The sequence below is a fragment of the Dermacentor albipictus genome, chromosome 10 (assembly GCF_038994185.2).
Source record: "Dermacentor albipictus isolate Rhodes 1998 colony chromosome 10, USDA_Dalb.pri_finalv2, whole genome shotgun sequence".
In the NCBI taxonomy this organism is placed as follows: Eukaryota; Metazoa; Arthropoda; class Arachnida; order Ixodida; family Ixodidae; genus Dermacentor; species Dermacentor albipictus.
Genome location: NC_091830.1, coordinates 43,103,084 through 43,121,457, shown reverse-complemented (window position 1 = coordinate 43,121,457; position 18,374 = coordinate 43,103,084). Strand labels below are relative to the sequence as shown.

Genomic DNA, 18,374 nt, shown 5'->3' with positions numbered 1-18,374 from the left:
TGTGTTGTTACCAAGGCAAGTTGCCTCTTAAGAAGGCACCGACGTTATTATGGGTAGATAGCTTGTTTTTGAACGACCATTGATGAAGTAATTATAAAGGAACCACGGAATTGCGCTGTTAGGGACTGCAGTGACAATGGTGGTTATTTTACAGCGAAACTGGATATGGCTAGGATCCGGGATTTCTTCCGGGGCGAACCGTCCAAAGAAAACTATCATCATGTATAGCTCATGCCCCCAAATGCAATGGCTCATACCCCCGTAAGGTAGAGGCTACAGAACTCAGCAATGTGAAGTGAACAGCGCACGCATTTTTTTTTTTTTAGAATCACGCATACAACATACAGAGCAGCATGAGTTTCAATAAAGAATAAGATCAAAGCAAGCATCCGAACCGCATTATTGATGCGGAGCACGTAGATCTTCCGCATACATTTCCCGGTAAAGAGCACTGTTTCGCCAGATACCGTAGCAACGGCGGCTGGACTCTAACCTATGATGCTGGGCGTAACGTAACTGCAGTTTCGTGTGTAAAAGAGGACCCCGCCTGGAAAGTGATTTGTGTTGTGACAGTGCTATTGGGAGAAGGCTCCGTACAGTGAGCACTCCTGAAAGGTAACGTGCATACGAGGCGCGGCAGATTCCTCTTCTCTCTGGTCCACTCTGTAGGAGCATGATGTAGAGACGCAAGACATGTCGCAGGACGTTGAAAAGACTCAGGCTTATAATTAGAGAAAGTACATGTGAATGTAACCCCATCAGCAATTTAAGCGTATGTCGGAATGGACAATCGTTATAGTTGTTAACAGCTTCCCTCTCCAACCACCTTGACAGCCCCGATTGGAAACCGTATTTTTATTCTAATGAACATACTTGAAACCACCTGCATCTTTGCAAGTACCCCGTATTGGTTATGAGCCAGTATTTGGCTTCAAGACGAGCTTATAAAATGCTCATGGGAAAGAAATATTCAGTTTCATTATGGTGTACCATGGACCAACTGAACCGGAATATATTTCAAAGAGGTGGCTCGTTATCCGAGGTTTACTTACGCGGTACAACACCTAATCGCCTGCGTCCGTATACAAGATATTGAGGTGCTGCGAAAACAAAATCAGACATGGAGTTGAAAACATAAACAGGCGCTACGGTGCATAGAGAAACCGAGTATTTCGGATAAAGTCATGCAGAAGTGCTGGTTAAATGCAATTATTACTGGGAGAAAATGTGGGGATCGATCGAAGTACTGACTGGCAAAGAAATTGCAAGCGGGCGTTCAGTTCATGGCGTTCGCAATAAGAAAAATAGCCCGCTGTGAAATATCTACTAACACAGGAGCGCCCAGGCACTAACTACTGAAGATGTGCAAACTATCATCCGGAATGACGACCGTAGCAATTTTAATGGCGGCCAACTGCTTCTGTGCGTGTATAAGGTTATTAGCTATAATTTAGGTGGTAGGCAATGAAACGTAGTATGGAATAAAAGCCTGCACCAACAAGTAATGTATTTGTCGAAAATTTTAAAGAACACAACTATTGGGAGTGCTAAGCTGCGATTATAAGATGGAAAAGCATAGGTCAGTAAAAGGATGGGCCGTCTGCGGCGTACAAAGCACACTGCCTTCTGCACAACCTGAACATCTTTGATAGCACATACATAACAAGGACACCAGACAACTGGCGCCTATTATAGTGCTTGTACCATAGGCGATATGGACAATACCGGTTTCGTATGCTTTGGAGCTGTTCGACTGGTACGCTTTGCTTAGGAAAGTTTCTGTTTAGTTGTTTTTCGTTTTTTTTTTTGCATTGTTTGTGACCGTAGCAATAGGGTGTTAGGAAGGCACCACCGAAATCATAGTCGCTTCATGCACGTTTACAAAGCAATTTTGTTTTGGGTAATGGAAGACCGGGAAAGCTTGCCTCTTAGAAATTCACGTTACAACGCTCTGAAAAATTTGGTTTCAGTATATTCTTCCCCGCCAAGCCCAAAACATGGCGAATCGCATTCTAACACTTAGGTGCTCTTAATTAGTCTCATCATGCCGTAACACACAATCATCACCGCACGTGAAAATAAAATTTATGAAGGCCTTGCGAAACGCGGAATAAACATGTAGCATCACGGGCACATGCCATCACGGGCACTGATATCAGAAGCGGATAAGCAACCGCTGCCTATAAAAAAGCGCGTCAAAAGAATAAACGTTTATTCCTTGTTCTGCACCGGCTACTGTGGTTCCCGGAGTACGCCTTCTCGGTTGCCGCACGCTAGCAAAAGAAGCAAATGCGTTCAGCCCGGCGGAAGTTCCTGCGTAACATGCATGCACTTCACGCGGTGTCGCACAAATTTAGCTCGTATAAGTACTGAGTGAGTCCTTTTCGCGTCATGACACTTGAAAAGAAAAGAAGTATGCGTTAAAAGGAAGATAACCGTTATATGAAGTGGACTGCTAACCATTTCAAACAAATTCGCTTGAAGTAAAGGGCAGGGTATTTCATTTTCGCACCGCTAGAATAGTGATCGTGTTAGCACGAAGCCTTTTTAGAACTAATGAACCACCGATCTCGAACGTCACCTTCTTATGTCAGCTGCAGTAAGTTTCAAAATCAAAACAGGAGATATTCACGTTCCCGTACCAAGAATTAAACTAGAGCGGCGCTATGCTCGGTCATAATCACACCGATGATGCAATTATGAGGCACGCCATTCTTGCCACCGGTATTTTTTTTTTTTTTAGAATGTCGACTAAATGCAACCTACAGGGACGTTTTCACGTTCTGCTCCCATCGAAAGCAGCCGACGCTGCAAGGTTGTTATCGTGTGACTTTGTGTTCTCCACCTGCGTACCCTTTCCCTCAGTAAAGGGTAGTAAACCGTACTTGCGTCTGGTTAACCTCGCTGCCTTTCCTGTCTTCTCTCTCTCTTTCTCTCGGGCTCATAGCAGCGCCACGCCCAAGCCACGAATCAACAACGGCGGGTATCGCCTACTATCGATGTCCGGAACGGGGCATTCACCACCCGAGCATCGGGTGCAGGAGAACCGCAAAATCGTGCTGAGCACGCCTTCCACGAAGTGAACTCTACATGAGCTCGCTTCAAATTGCGCACGGTGCATTCGTTGAGGTATAGTGTAGTGACGAAAGCGCTGCCAATTAAAAGGAATTTTACATGAGCTACAGTTTAACGAGAAAAAATCAGTCCCGTTCCACTCTGTGAAGTGCGACCAGCGAAGCTGTGTATGTGGGCCTCTTAATGGCGAAATGCACCTCCACCATGGGTCGGCCCGGCATTGCATTATCTTTGGAATCGGCCCACGTATGCAAAATTGTTCGTCTATGTCCACGGAAAAGAGGCTCTCCAGAACGTAGCTATATATAGCTTCGCTTTAAAGAAATGCAGCGTAGGTCGTGGGTATAGTACATTGCACCATTGTACAAAAGCACTGGTAGAGAATAAGTTCAAGGTATCGTTTTTCCACGGAGATGTTATTGGTAGCGGCTTCTGAGCATGCATCTCGGAGGCCACACGAAGCCGCACTGTAGAAGACGAGAATAACGTTATAAGAGTCACACAGGTGTTGTTCTTATTCTTGGTCGCTAGTGAAATGGGGCAACCTACTCAGGTGGATCGGCCATGAATCGCGCACTCATACGACTGTTAGCATTTCTTTAAAAGAAATAAGTGAGAAATAAGTATCTTGCAAATGGTGTTTATCGTGTCTACTGTTACAGCTATAAACATTGAATTATCTAGGTATATTGTGAATTTTCTGAGCATATTAGGTACTTAGAAGAATTATAGCATGCAATTCGTTTAGATCTTGCAAATAAAACAGAGGATTCACGTTTGCATCTTCGTCGTCGTGCTATTGAAAGGAGCGTCGACGTCACAAAAGAAGCATGCAAAATAGAATGATGATGATAAGCTTAAAATGTGGCGCATACCCGACATGTATGATGCACCGAATATCAGGGGTATGGGGAAAACAAAATTGAAAGCATCAACGGCGCCCCCACCAACGACATTGCAGAAATAACGCTAGGTAAATTTTACAAACCTCATTAAGGTATTCACAGCCGCCAAGTGCCCGATATCTGAGCACAGCAACTATAGGGGGGAAATATATAGCTTTAATCTGGAAGGTCACACTGGCTAATTTTTTTCTTATGATCAGCTTATGCATAAGTTTGTATGAGAACGATGATTCCCCGCAAGGACAGGATGCCTTGATCGTCAATTATAATTGACGATCCATGAACTTTTCTGGATAAATATCTGGAAGCAGTGATCAGTAGACCAATACAGTTTTACAATATAAATAAAGAATATATGTAGATATATTCAGTTTGACGCGGCCAAAGCCTCTTCTTGCATTTCGAACATCACTATATGTATACATATCTACCATATAGAAGAGGAGTGGCGTGCATCACAAACGGGATGAAAATTCGAATGATATGTTTGTTGAAAAGTTTTGTTTAATAACCATCACTGAATCTTAAATATATGTAAGCTCAACATTTCGTTTTTACGATATTATATTTATTAAAGCTGTAGTCACCTACCTTGCCCCCACTCGTAAACCCAAAGAACATGACTAACACTGCACCCTTTCTCGCAGTTATCCCGCAGAAGGCTCGCCAATCTTTTCAAGGCACTCAAAAACAAATCTGCGGTCTTCCATGGGAACGCTGCTGCCACAGTTAATGATTTGGATCCATTGGAAGCACTCGGGTCTGCTTTCTTCTTTATTTAATTATTTCCCGAGACACTTTGCCTCGAGCAGAAGAAGAAGAAGCCTGCCACGGGTGTTTCCTTCCTTGCAACGTCTAGGCTTTTACATCGGCATCTAGCTGCGCGGAATCCCTGCCGGAGCCGAACAAACGCTTCACACCATGGGGGCCCTGAGCCTAACGATAGTAGCCGCCCTCGGCGTCGCGTACGGCGTCAGCTGGCTCCTGGTCGATGTGCTGTCGCTGCTCGCGTACCCCTACTGCGACCACCCGACGAAGTGCTTCGACTACGAGGAGGAGCTGGCCGCCAGCGTGAACCCCAGCGTGGACCCATGCGACAACTTCTACGAGCACGTCTGCGGCAACTGGGACAGGGTGCATCCAGGGACGAGCGGTACTGGTCAGCTCGTTGTGCTTCAACGCCGGGTACAAGGATTCGTGCTCAACGAGCTCGAGCGTTCGCCTCCCAAGCATCAAGTGAAGGCAGTTCGTAGAAGCGTTTCCGCATACCAGAGATGTCTCAACGTTTTTGTGGAGCGGAGAGACTACACCAAGGTAAGCCAGCGCTTTAGCATCCCGACTGCGTGACTAGACGGCACACGAGAAAAGAATAGGGGTAACCAACGGCGGTTCCTCTTAAGACACCGAATTCGGGCAAGTTTTCTAATACATGTGTGCGTTCTGATAAGCCTGTGCCTAGGCGACAGTCAGCATAGCGAGGCTCATGATAAAGAGCTGCAGATAATTATGAAGTTCAGTCGCACGTGGTACATGAGTAAGAACACTGTTTCAAATGCAGATTAAATCACAAGCCACTTACAGCAAATACTCAAGAATTAGCAAAAGCGCATGATTTCATCGCCCTGCATGTTCTCGCCGCCACAAAAGCTCTTGTCGAAAGATAACCCTCTCTTCGGTTAATGGTTCCAAAGGGGCAGTCTGTGAATAATTTTAAAACTGCAAAGAAAGATGCATTCTGCTTGAAATGAGCTACAAGAAATTACTTGGTTTGATGTGTTGAACCCACAAAATAATTTGGAGGCACACCATAGTGAAGGAATCCTGATCAGTGTCGATCACCTGCGATTCTTTGCCTTGGACGCCTGGTATGCCTGGTACGCCTGGTACGCTACAGCTTTTGCATTTGCAATGGAGTCGCCACAGCCAAGATCTCATCCCGTCCCCTCTTGGATTAGTAAGGCAGTGGCTTTTATACTGAGTTGTGTTTGATTAAGTATGTGAATTCGAGGCAATTGGCTAACCGCGCGCTCGTTTTTGTATTCGTTTCTTTTAGCGGGAAGTTGTGGGAACTCGCAGGAAATGTCATTATTTTTATTCAATTATTTCACTAGCGTTAATGACGTATTGACGATCAATGGATTATTCATCAAGGAATTAAGTGCATGCATTCGAAAGAAGTTAAAACGATGCGTTTTTTTAATTATTTGAAATTTCCAGCCTTCCTTTGTTCCTCGCCATTCACATTAAGCTTCTGGCACGCAGTAGTATCACGTGAAAGGCAGCATGGTGAATTCTAGTAGACGTCCTTATTCTCGTTCCGTTTTGTTATATTAAACGAAGGGGGTGGAAGAAGGGGACATAACTAGTGGGATTTACAGCCAACGAAAGCGATACTGACAGTTCTCAGGTACGCAAGTGGTTAGTTACAGCACTGAAACACGGCGATGGGCAGTTGATAGCAGTAATGTGCAGAAAAAGCCGTTGCACACACTGGCTGCTCAAAAATAGAATTGCGAAGAAAATGTCAAATGTGCTTCCGCAATGTTTTTATTTAAAAAAAACTACTATAAAGTGTGTAGAGTGTGCTGAAACTGCCATTTGTTGATCATATCGCACGTTCTGTCAATAGAATAGCGCAAGAAGGGAAATGCGTATGACAGAAAATTGCAGCCTATCTTAAGGGATAGCTTGGGAGGAGATTCCTCCTGTCGCAGGTGTGTCATGTCTGTAATATGGAACTGGATTCTTTGTCATTATTACAGCGTCTGTTGATTGCCGAGGAAAAGTGTTCGGCAGTGCAAAGAAAAGGGCAGAGATGCTGCCTTAGCGATGCCAATAAAGTCCTTGCGAGTGGCACTGACTGGTTTGAAAAAGTCATCATCCATGTGCTAATTTATATCCCTTATAATTCGTCGTTGGGACCATGTAAGTTATCTTGTTTTAAGATTGATAAATTTACCAATAACGGCACGATAGCATTCGAATTATTCACAATTCAGGCAATGCGCTAACCTAATTTTCTGTTGAATGAATGAATTCTGGGTTTCATGTGTGAAACCACGATTCCATTATGAGGTTCGCCGTAGACGGGAACTCCGAAATCAATTTTAACCACCAGGGGAAACTTACCGTGCCAGAAGTGCAGAGGAAACGGCTTTTTTTTAAAATTTCGCTTCCATCGAAATAAGGCCGCATTAGCCTGGATTTGATCCCGCGACCTCGTTTTTAGCAATCCATCACCATAGCCGCTAAGCCGGTGCAACTGGTGCTTCACTTATTTTTTTCCGTTGGATACTATTGTCAAGGTACTCAGTGCAGTAATGTGTGATTTGCACTTTTGATTCAGCAAAAGCTAAGCTTTAAGCAGAGTAAGGCAGGTGTTAGCAGACTAAAATGTTTCGGCATGATTAGCATTCCTAGCGTAGGCCAGTCCATGCGCTAAGCTACGTGTGAAGTGAGCCATCTGTGTGGTATTTCTCCGTGCAGCAGGAATTCTGATTTTCGCAGAAACAAGGTTTCACAGTGGCTTTCAAGATCTGACATCTGCTTGTTTAGTTGTGGTAATTTGCAGTCGGTTGTTAGCAGTTTTCTATTGATTCCTGTATCACTTCACTTCGACTAACCTGCAGTGTATTTGTTTTCCGTTTGGATGACCTTTTTCACATAGCTAGCATATCATTCGTACAAAATTTATCGTACTGCCAACCAGAATTATGTTTCAATTAGGCACTGCATGTGCGCGTAATGCGTTGCAATTAGAGGGCAGCAAATGGAATACAATACGGCTCAATGAAGTTAGGAGACCAAATGAAGCATATACAGTGCTAAAAAGCGGGCACGTCCTATGGTACCGGGGCTTAGCGGAGAGACGCGAACTAGGAGTCGGATTCCTGATTAATAATAATATAGCTGGTAACATCCAGGAATTCTATAGCATTAACGAGAGGGCGGCAGGTCTTGTTGTGAAACTTAAGAGGTACAAATTAAAGGTTGTACAGGTCTACGCCCCTACATCCAGTAATCATGACAAGGAAGTCGAAAGCTTCTATGAAGACGTGGAATCGGCGATGGGTAAAGTCAAAACAAATACTCTACATTGATGGGCGACTTCAATGCCAAGGTAGGCAAGAAGCAGCATGGAGACAAGTAGGTGGGAGAATATGGCATAGGCACTAGGAATAGTAGGGGAGAGTTATTAGCAGACTTTGTCGAACAGAACAGTATGCGCCTAATGAATACCTTCTTGCGCAAGCGGGTTAACCGAAAGTGGACGTGGAGGAGCCCGAATGGCGAAACTAGGAATGAATTAAACTTCATACTCTGCGCTAACCCTGGCATGCGCGGCAAGGTGCGCTGTAGTGACCATAGGATGGTAATAATTCGAATTAGCCTAGACTTAAGGAAGGAACGGAAGAAACTGGTACACAAGAAGCCGATCAATGACTTAACGGTAACAGGGAAAATACAGGAATTCCGGATCAACCTACACAACAGGTACTCGGCTCAGGAATAGGACCTTAGTGTTGAAGATATTAACGACAGTCTTATGGGCATCATTAAGGAGTGTGCAATAGAAGTCGGTTTTAACTCCGTTAGGCAGGATGCCAGTAAGCTATCGCAGGAGACAAAAGATCTGATCAAGAAGCGCCAATGTATGAAAGCCTCTAACCCTATAGCTGGAATAGAACCGGCAGAAATATGCAAGTTAATCAACAAGCGTAAGAAAGCTGACAAAAGCAAGTATAATATGGATAGAATTGAACATGGTCTCAGGAACGGAGGAAGCCTAAAAGCAGTGAAGAAGAAACTGGGCATAGGCAATATTCAGATGTATGCGTTAAGAGACAAAGCCGGCAATAGCATTACTAATATGGATAAGATAGTTCAAGTGACTGAGGAGTTCTATAGAGAATTGTACAGTACCAGTGGCACCCACAACGATAATGGAAGAGATAATGGTCTAGATGAATTTGACATCCCTCAAGTAACGCCGAAAGAAGTAAAGAAAGCCTTGGGAGCTACGAAAAGGTGGAAGGTAGCTTGGGAGAATCAGGTAACATCAGATTTGTTGAAGGGTGGTGGCGAGATTGTTCTAGAAAAACTGGCCACCCTGTTTAAGCAATGCCTCATTACTTCGAGCGTACCGGAACCCTGGAAGAACGCTAACGTAATCCTAATCCATAGTTCAGGACAACATTCATTTCGGCTAGATGGTGCATGCTTGAATTAGGAAGGAACAGCGCCAACTAAGACGATCACAAGTGGGGAGAACGACACAGGACAAGCGCCAACTTCATCTATCTTTATTCACTGAAAAATCAGCAAATATAAGGAAAATTACAGACCTTCGCACAATGACCATAATGCATCATCTGCCAAAGCGTTATAGATAGGACATTTCGCTTTTGAACATGGTCACGGAAGTATCACTTGGTCATTGTGCGCATCATTGTGCGCATCATTGTGTGCAGTATCAAGGTCATTGTGTACCAAGGTCATTGGGTGCAGTATCAAGGCGCTGTTCCTTCCTAATTCCTAATCCATAAGAAAGGGGACACCGAAGGTTTGCAAAATTATAGACCAATCAGCTCACTGTCCGTTCCCTACAAAGTATTTACTAAGGTAATCGCAAATAGAATCAGGAACACCTTAGACTTCTGTCAACCAAAGGAGCAGGCAGGATTCCGTAAAAGCTACTCAACAATAGACCATATTCACATTATCAATCAGGTGATAGAGAAATGTGCGGAATATAACCAACCCTTATATATAGCTTTCATTTGACTACGAGAAAGCGTTTGATTCAGTCGAAACCACAGCAGTCATGGATGCATTACGAAATCAGGGCGTACACGAGCCGTGTGAAAAAATACTGAAAGAAATCTATAGTGATTCCACAGCCACCGTAGTCCTCCATAAATAAACAAACAATATCCCAACAAAGATGGGCGTAAGCAAGGAGATACGATCTCTCCAATGCTATTCACAGCGTGTTTACAGAGACCTGGATTGGGAAGAATTGGGAATTGGGAATTGGGAAGAAAGTTATGGAGAATACCTTAGTCACTTGCGATTCGCTGATGATATTGCCTTGCTTAGTATCTCAGGGGACCGATTGCAATGCCTGCTCACTGACCTAGAGAAGCAAACCAGAAGAGTGGGTCTAAAACTTAATCTGCAGGAAACTAAAGTAACGTTTAACAGTTTCGGAAGAGAACAGCAATTTACAATAGGTAGCGAGGCACTGGGAGTGGTAAGGGAATACATCTACTTAGGGCAGGTAGTGACTGCGGATCCGGATCATGAGAATGATATAATCAAAAGAATAAGAATCGGCTGGTTTGCGTTTGGCAGGCATTCTCAGATTATGAACAGCAGGTTACCATTACCACTCAAGACAAAAGTGTATAAACACTGTGTCTTACCAGTACTGACGTACGGGGCAGAAATCTAGATGCTTACGAAAAGGGTTCTACTTAAATTGAGGACGATGCAACGAGCTAAGGAAAGAAGAATGATGGGTGTAACGTTTAGGGATAAGAAAAGAGTAGATTGAGTGAGGGAACAAACGCGAGTTAATGACATCTTTGTTGAAACCAAGAAAAAGAAATGGGTATGGGCAGGACATGTAAAGAGAAGGGAAGATAACCGATGGTCGTTGTGGGTTACGGAGTGGATTCGAAGGGAAGAGAAGTGTAGCAGAGGGCGGCAGGAAGTTAGGTGGGCGGATGAGATTAAGAAGTTTGCAGGGACGACATGCGTGCTTGTGCATGTGACCGTGCAGGCTTTATCTCGAAAGCGATCAACTTTAGGGACTGTCGACGTGGGTCGACGGCTCGTAGCTTTGCGTGAGCTGTGTTCTCAGCGCTCAGTTTGCGAGGAAGCGATAGACAGCGCGAAGGTGACATCACGCGATGTCGCTACCGCGGTTCTTCTCGCCAGCATTGGCAGCGAGTGCCCGCGATCATCGACTGTGAAGTGTTGATGTTTGCCTCTGCGTGTTGACACCATGCTAATTCAGATAGTAAGCGAATGTTAACAATGGGGCCTACTACTTCAGCGGCTGCTGCCTACGACATGACCGTGCGAGCCCTGTCTTGAATACGGCTTCCGATGCGGGCAGTGTAGGCGTCTACGCGCGATGAGGGCCGATAGCTTCCGTGGCGCTAAGCACTCAATACGCTTGCGCGCTGCCCGCGTTCGCGAAGACGTCACTGTAACTTTTTAGTGAGTTGTCTGGTAAGCTTCACGTCAACAACGAATACATATCAGGACATATCGGCCGCCCTAGGCATTCAGCTGTCATAGATGGAGCCGTTGCAGTCTCTGAGTGGTTTTGCAGCGTTACGCGGCTGAACCAGAGGTTGCGAGCTTTATTGCGCTTCGTTTTCGGGAGGAAGTGAAGTACGAAACGCTGCACTGCGTCCCATGTCACTGCGGATCCTCTTAAGCGGGCACTGAAATCCACGTAGGTCACATCGCTTTAGGTTTCAGCGTGCTTTTGTTTAAATCTGTTTCCCAACACGTCGTTACCAGAGCTCCAAACATGTACAGCATACATGATTACCTCAAGTAGGCTAGGTGACTATTTGTCGCCGTCCAGTTTCCTAGGAAATGCGAATAAATAATATCTTCATCACTATTTACCACTCCGGCAGCCAAAAATTCAGCAAACAGTGCTAGGTTTAGGGTGAGTTTGCACCTCTTTAATAACAGGTCCAGCATTTAAAACTATGTTCAAAAGTTATAATGTTTCCTAAGAGCAGACGCCAGCAAATAAAGTGAATTATATACTTATCGAAGTGCATGTTGACCAATAGAAAGAATAACTTACTACATTCATTCTCTCATGATCTCACTCTTTCTCCATATTAAAAAAAATTGCCTTTTCATCCTGTATAAGTGATTGCAACCTATTTTGAAGAAGAACACAGCATGCATAGAAAGTGACGAAGTGTCTAATCAGACAGGTTAGAGTGGACGCTCAAATGCTACCTTTCGGAACAGCTGTTGAAGTAGCACTGAATACGTCAGCAATAACGACCACCGCATCCTAATCAAGCTAAGGTGCACAATTTTAATGATTTATTTTAACAGCTGTATATTCGCTAGAATTCTTCAATATCAAGTTTATTTACTGCCAGCACATCTATAAGCGGTCTGTTGATACTGGCTGACCTTTATAAATCCCGGAAAGGGAGGTAGGAGGAGGACACTCATTCGTACTCATGCTGCCCGCAGGTGGTGTTCGAGATCTTCAAAAAGTTCAACTTTGAATGGCCTTCCCTGACGCTTCCCATACAATTTGACCCTATGGAGTACCTGCTGGGAATGTCACTAGAATACAACTTGGCTACTCCAGCTGAGCTACGCCTCTCGCGGAACCTAAAGACCTACAACCGTTACAGCCTCGAATTTTCTTTCAGTCTGGAATTCAAAGGCCCGAAGGTCCCGACAGACATAGCCAAATGCATCACCGCGGTGGCACCGTCGGTGAAGGGTGTATCGGCCATTGCGTTCGCGGAGCGAATCCTCGCCGTTCTCCGAGATCTGAGCACGTCCATAGTCGCACTGCTTCCAAGCCTAAAGAAGGGGTTCCGCTACTCCACCATCAAGGAACTGGCCAGCGAGACCGGTGGGCCTGGCATGATAGCTGCCTGGCTTAAAGCCATCAACAACCACCTGCCGCATGATCGGGCTGTCGACGAGACGGAAGAGGTCCTAACGTCCGTCGGCAGTGGCTTGCTTCTCAAAACGATGCTGGACAATGCGAAGCGGTCACGGTATGCGGATATCGTGTTGTACGCTGGCTGGCAGATTCTCGTTGGTCTGCGTTCCGCGGTGTCGCCTTTGCTGGTGGAGTGCCTGGCGGTGAACGACCTTCATGCCCAGCTGGACTCCGGATTAGAATGCATGAAATCCACCAGCCAGGTTTGTGTCCGTAGGAAAAGCTATCGAGATAACTTGTGTAGAGGCGGCGGCAAACCTTTACTGCTTACTAGATCTGAAACAAAAAAGAAAAGCTCTATATTCCGGCAACCGAAAGATTTACCTCTGTCGCCATACTTCCGCAATAAATCTTCTCAAGCTTACCTATATAGTGAAAAAGGTTACTACGCTATACCAGGTTACCAACGCACCAACTGAAAGGGATTTGTAGGTGAACCCCCCCCCCCCCCCCCAAAAAAAAAATATTACCAACACTTGCGGTGTCGTCATTATATCATTAAGATGAAAATTCCGTCACTCCCGAAAGCTAGAATATTTATTTGTGGACATATCTCAAAGTAAGCGGTTAAGACTGCGCAATAGTGTTTCAGGATAGGAGACAATAAAAAAAACGGTGCTCCTGCACTCTGTGAAGAAGGACTACCAGCGGAGATGTGTATAAGGGCCCTTTAATTGCGAACTGCGTCTCCACCGCGGGTCGGCCCGGTATTGCACTATCTTTGGGATCGGCCAATGTATGGTTTGTTCTTTAACGCCCGCGTCACCTCCGCCGCAGGTCGGCCTGGCAGTTCATCTTCGGGATTTTTTTCCTATACGCGGAGGCGATACTAGGGAAAATAGTTTTCAACAGCTTCGGTGTAAAAGTTTCCGCTCATAGAGGACACTGTGTTAGACAAGAATGGAGGCCATATCGAGAGCTCTGTGGCTATTCTTACGTAGTAATTCGAGAGAACATTTTCTTTGTTCTCAACTATCCTAAGCCCTCCTAGGAAGGTTTGCTAGTTTGCATTGCTTTGATATCAAAAGCCGCTTTCCCCTGGTTCCGCTATATGTTCACAAACGCGACATCTGTTGCGCCAAGAGGAGCGCAAAATCCTGGCTGGTGCAGTACAATTGGAGCCTGGCACGACAGCGTGAAGAAAAAACAATACGGATTGAACAAAGAAGCTCTAATGAATCCCGCAAACATGTTGGAAAATGCGGGAAGCGATGTTTCATAAACTGTCCAACAAAATGCTTCGCAACCAGTTCCGAGGCGTAAAATTTTGTTTATTTTCATCTTCAAGAAATAAAAGGGTCCGCCTCATGTGGTACATAGCGAACGGCTAAATCAATGTAACGATAGTGAAAAAGTTTTCAAGCATAATTGCACATATTAGTACAAGATCACTGTGCTTACACAATGAGTTTGAGACGACATTATCAATGAACCTTTTTATACGACAGCATTACGGGTCCCGTGCCGCTGAAAATCCGCCGTCAGTGTTGCTGGTGGCGACATTGTCCGTACAAGAAAAATCATCCCGTATGACGCACTCCAATCCAAGCAATCCAAGCACAGGCGCTACTCAACTACTTGCATTTCTCAAAGTAAAAAGCGTGAGAAGATTCGTAAAGTACGATTTACACACAACCTCCAGACATGATACCGTCGGGGTGTAATTTGAAGATATGAAAACAATGACATAAGTCTATTACGCGGGACCTGAAACACATATCCCTTTTCCACCTGCCGTTTCAGGTGTGCCCTTGTAGGAGAGGCGCGCTCAGATAGCTTACCTTCGTGCATAGCGTTCGCGGCCAGCGTTTCCAGGAACACAAGCTGCAGTCGCCGGGAAGCGTGAGAAGCAGCCAGGGATTTCTGAAAGCTTAAACGTCCTCCAAATTTTATGTAGTAAGCTAGCTTATTTTTGTGACGCAGAACACAGCTGGTCATGCGCGTTCAGCAAACAAGGTTTATGTTTCATGTCTTCATGTTTATGTAGGAATGGTACGTGGTGAGGCACGACCATTTTTAAGATGTGGCCAGGAATGGTATGGCAAATATTGAATAATTGAAGCAAACAAAATATTATAGAAGAAATCCTCAAGCATAGTTCACCATTTCATGAACCCTTCGGCATGCTTGTGCGATGCCTGTGGGCCGATATTATATTTTAAGGTCGAGAAAGTACGTTAATAATACTGTAATTATTATCGGCATATTTTATGAGTATAAAATGGTTGTATCAGCCTTTTTACAGGTTGTTTCATAATACCTTCACCTGTACATGTATAATCCACGTCACCCTTGTGTAGAACCCGGAAACGGCGGCCTTCGTCTGCTCCCAAGGCAGCCAGCGACATATACGATTAGCTGCTGTGCACGTTTGGCCCCAGCAACTACCGTTAGACGTAGCTGGCTGGTTCCTAAGCGCCTCGCAGGCCGCCGTTCCTGCGCTCTAAACAAGGGTGACCCCGACTGTACAACAATGTCCTTGGAGGTAGCGACTGAGCTAATAGTAAAGCTGTTAGGCCAGGTGTCCTGGCTGGCTGGGTGCTGCCAGGGAGCCAGACAGTCACGTGAATTTAGGCTGAGTAGACGAAGTAAGCTTGGCATTAAGTTATATAGACTCCACGGATGGAGTGGATTAAGGCAGGACGAACCATTTGGCAGGTAGCGAGCTATGCGTCATCCTAGAGGATTACTCAAAACGTTGCCACAAAGGCCAACGTGCTTGTTTGCGGGAGCACAAATGTGTGCGTGTCTGGAACAAACTTGTGCGCAGCTTTTGCGGCAAGACGACGAAAACAGTCGCATGACCGTGACGATTTGATCCTTATTCGGGCCACTCAAGATTAGTTTACGGTATACAGAGTGCCTGGCTTTACACAAGACTGGAAAGGCGGAAGTGTATCAGTGGGTTGTGATGTCACCAGCGACCAAGCGTGGGCCATCGTAGGCAGTTGCGCTGACGTGATGTGGCCTATGGCAAAAAGACGAAAGTACTTGTACTCCTTTGGACTCACGTTAAAACCTGTTCTAGCTGAGCCCATCGTTAAGGCGGTTCCATGTTGCGTGAACTGTGGCAAGAAAAGTACGGGGAGAATGTGGTGCGATGCCGAAGCCGTGTGCTCTAGCTAAGTGCCTCAAAAGTTTAGCTGTTACCACGAAAGGATGCGAGAAGCTTCTACGTAATACGTACGCCAAATGTCTCAGATAGGTTGTATTTTGCACTTTGCACTACAGAAGTGCGTCTGCATTTGTCACCAAATTGATGGGTAATTAGGAGGAAGAGAACTTTCTTGTCCTAATTTTGGGAGAATCGGGCCGCTCTTCTTGAAGTAAGAGATAAAGTTCCACTATCGGTCAAGCATTCTCCCTGTTGAAAACACCCAAAATTACGTGAATCAAAGTGCCTTTTGTGCGGGAGAATTGGGATCCGCATTTAAAGATACACAATTGAGAAATCATAATCAATCAGTTTAGGCAGTCGGAGCCTGTATTCGAGGCTATGAATTCACCCCATATGATTGCCCTCAGCTTTTTGTCGCTTTCTTTCCCCCACGCATTTAATGTCGTTTCGAGATTACTCTGTTTAACATTGTTGGTGTATGTAAAGCAGTCCTCGTCATTGACACTGAATTACCGCTTTAAACGTTTCACTTCATCCGCCTGAATGGTTGCTCAAATGCAGGTTGCCCAATTCGCTTTTGTTCGTTGGTTCGTGGACAGCCTGGCGCTGCAGCCAAAAGTGAATGCGACGAAGAGCACGTGGAACGCGGTGAGGTTGGCCACCCGCGAGAACTTCGCCAAGCTATCGTGGATGGACCAATCAACAGCCAAAGCCGCCGTCGAGCATGTTGGCAGCTTGCTTAGCGTCGTGGCCTTGCCGGAACACCTGCAAACTAACGAAGCACTTGAGGCTTTCTACGATTACCTGGAACCACACGAGTCGCAGCCATTTATTAGTTGGCTCATCGCAACTATGCTTCGGCGCCTCGAACAGCAGAAGCGCCTTCTTAAGGTCGACCCCACGGTGACGATTCACCGCGATGACTATGAGTACGAGCCATTCGTTTTGAACGCCGGCTACCATCCGATCTTACACATCATGGTCATTAAGACGGCGATCATAGCACCTCCAGTGGTTTCTGAGGCGGCGCCAGTGGCAGTGAATTACGGTGCCATCGGTAAAATCTTGGGACATGAACTGACGCACGCCTTCGACCCTACAATCGGGAGGTTGACTGGAACCCTCGGTGACGCCACTACTTGGTGGTCGAATCAGTCGCTCTCGAACTTCCACTTTCGGCTACAGTGCCTGAAGCGGCAGCTGAAGGATTACACTGCGGACACAGCATACAGCGAAAACGCGCTCTCGGAAGCATTCGCCGACACAGCGGGAACAGAGAAGGCCCGGCTCGCGTTCGCCTCCCTGCCGGCGAAGAAGGGCCTTCTGGGATACACACAGGAGCAGTCGTTCTTCATCGCCGGCTGCTTCGAGTTCTGCGGGGAAAGTGCGTACGATTGGGGCGCGGGCAAAAAGTACCCGCCCTTGGTGTTACGGTGCAACCTGCCTGCTGCGAACGAAAAGAGGTTTGCGGCTGCGTTCAATTGTCCCAGTGAAGCGGCGCTCAATCCTAAACAACGGTGCGCGTTCCACTCAATAGAAGGGGACCAACCGCCTGACAGCAGCGATGTGGTGGTAACGGGAAATATGACGGACTATTCGTGACTTTATATATTAATTTTCCTTCTTTCATTAGAATTTTTTGTACTTCTGTAGAACAAGTGCAAATATCGCATACATTTTGATTGTCGTCTTTTCTAGTATTTAGGCAAATTAAAATATCGACACGTGTACTTGTTAGTCATTCTGATGACTGCATTTCAATGACTAACAAACGTTCAAACGTATTGCTCAGCACAAAACCAGCTTCTCTGTATAGAAAGATGCTTAAACGTTACTGCAGTTTTTATTCCTCGTCTATTGTCACCGCACTTTGTGTAATAATAAGGTATGTGTGACAAGAATCATGCAAGATTTTCTGAAGCGCACGCAGGCCCGAGAAATTACCCTGGAACTTTCGACGAGTGATGCACAGAGCAGAATTTGTTGCGCCGGTGGGATACCGCCCTGTATTTGGTAAATTTATGATGGAGATGAGTGGGGGGGGGGGGAGGGGCAGAGGTGGGATGGCGGGAATGGCGCTCGCCGCATCGCGTTTGTGGTTGTCACTCGCTAGAGATGGCTGCTTCCAAAAGAGCGCCTCACCCGTTTGTTTGTCTCTGAATGCTGGTCTATAGACCATATTCTTCATAGCGTCGTGGCGTCTCGCCGTTACATTGGGTACAAGACACTGCGTCGTGTGCGGCCTGTGTTTACTGCGGGACAAGGGAGAAAATGGCTGCGCTGGGAGTAGGTGCTCGCATATTGTGTTTTAAAGCGCAAATCTCAGGCGCCCGTTGCTGTGTCTCGACGTCCCTCGTAACCGAGTGAACGAAGGATGAAAGCGAAAGCAGAGCGCAGCGAGGGATGAAAGTGAGGCGATGGCGAAGCGAACGCCAGAAAAGAAAGTGGGAGAGGACGGTGCAGTGGAACGACGAGGCGGAAAGCGGAGGAGGATGTTGGGGCAAAATCCTTGGAAAAACGCGTAGTGCCGCGCAAGACCAGACCTGCC

The 18,374-nt window shown here is 45.9% G+C and overlaps 1 protein-coding gene across 1 annotated transcript; it reads left to right on the top strand.

The window, feature by feature from the left end:
- Positions 1 to 4,798: 4,798 nt before the first annotated feature.
- On the top strand, positions 4,799 to 17,573 carry LOC135914865 (endothelin-converting enzyme homolog). The gene is made up of 3 exons (XM_065447783.2): positions 4,799 to 5,294; positions 12,222 to 12,911; positions 16,388 to 17,573. The coding sequence occupies exons 1-3, from the start codon at positions 4,902 to 4,904 to the stop codon at positions 17,426 to 17,428; spliced, it is 2,124 nt and encodes a 707-aa protein (XP_065303855.2). The 5' UTR covers positions 4,799 to 4,901; the 3' UTR covers positions 17,429 to 17,573.
- Positions 17,574 to 18,374: the final 801 nt, after the last annotated feature.

What these genes read in the sequence shown, in the direction of transcription:
- LOC135914865 (XM_065447783.2), top strand. Translation starts at nt 4,902, where the DNA reads ATGGGGGCCCTGAGCCTAACGATAGTAGCCGCCCTCGGCGTCGCGTAC. An exon ending in AGCGGAGAGACTACACCAAG is followed by an intron (nt 5,295 to 12,221) that starts GTAAGCCAGCGC and finishes TGCTGCCCGCAG; the next exon opens with GTGGTGTTCGAGATCTTCAA. An exon ending in GCATGAAATCCACCAGCCAG is followed by an intron (nt 12,912 to 16,387) that starts GTTTGTGTCCGT and finishes GCTCAAATGCAG; the next exon opens with GTTGCCCAATTCGCTTTTGT.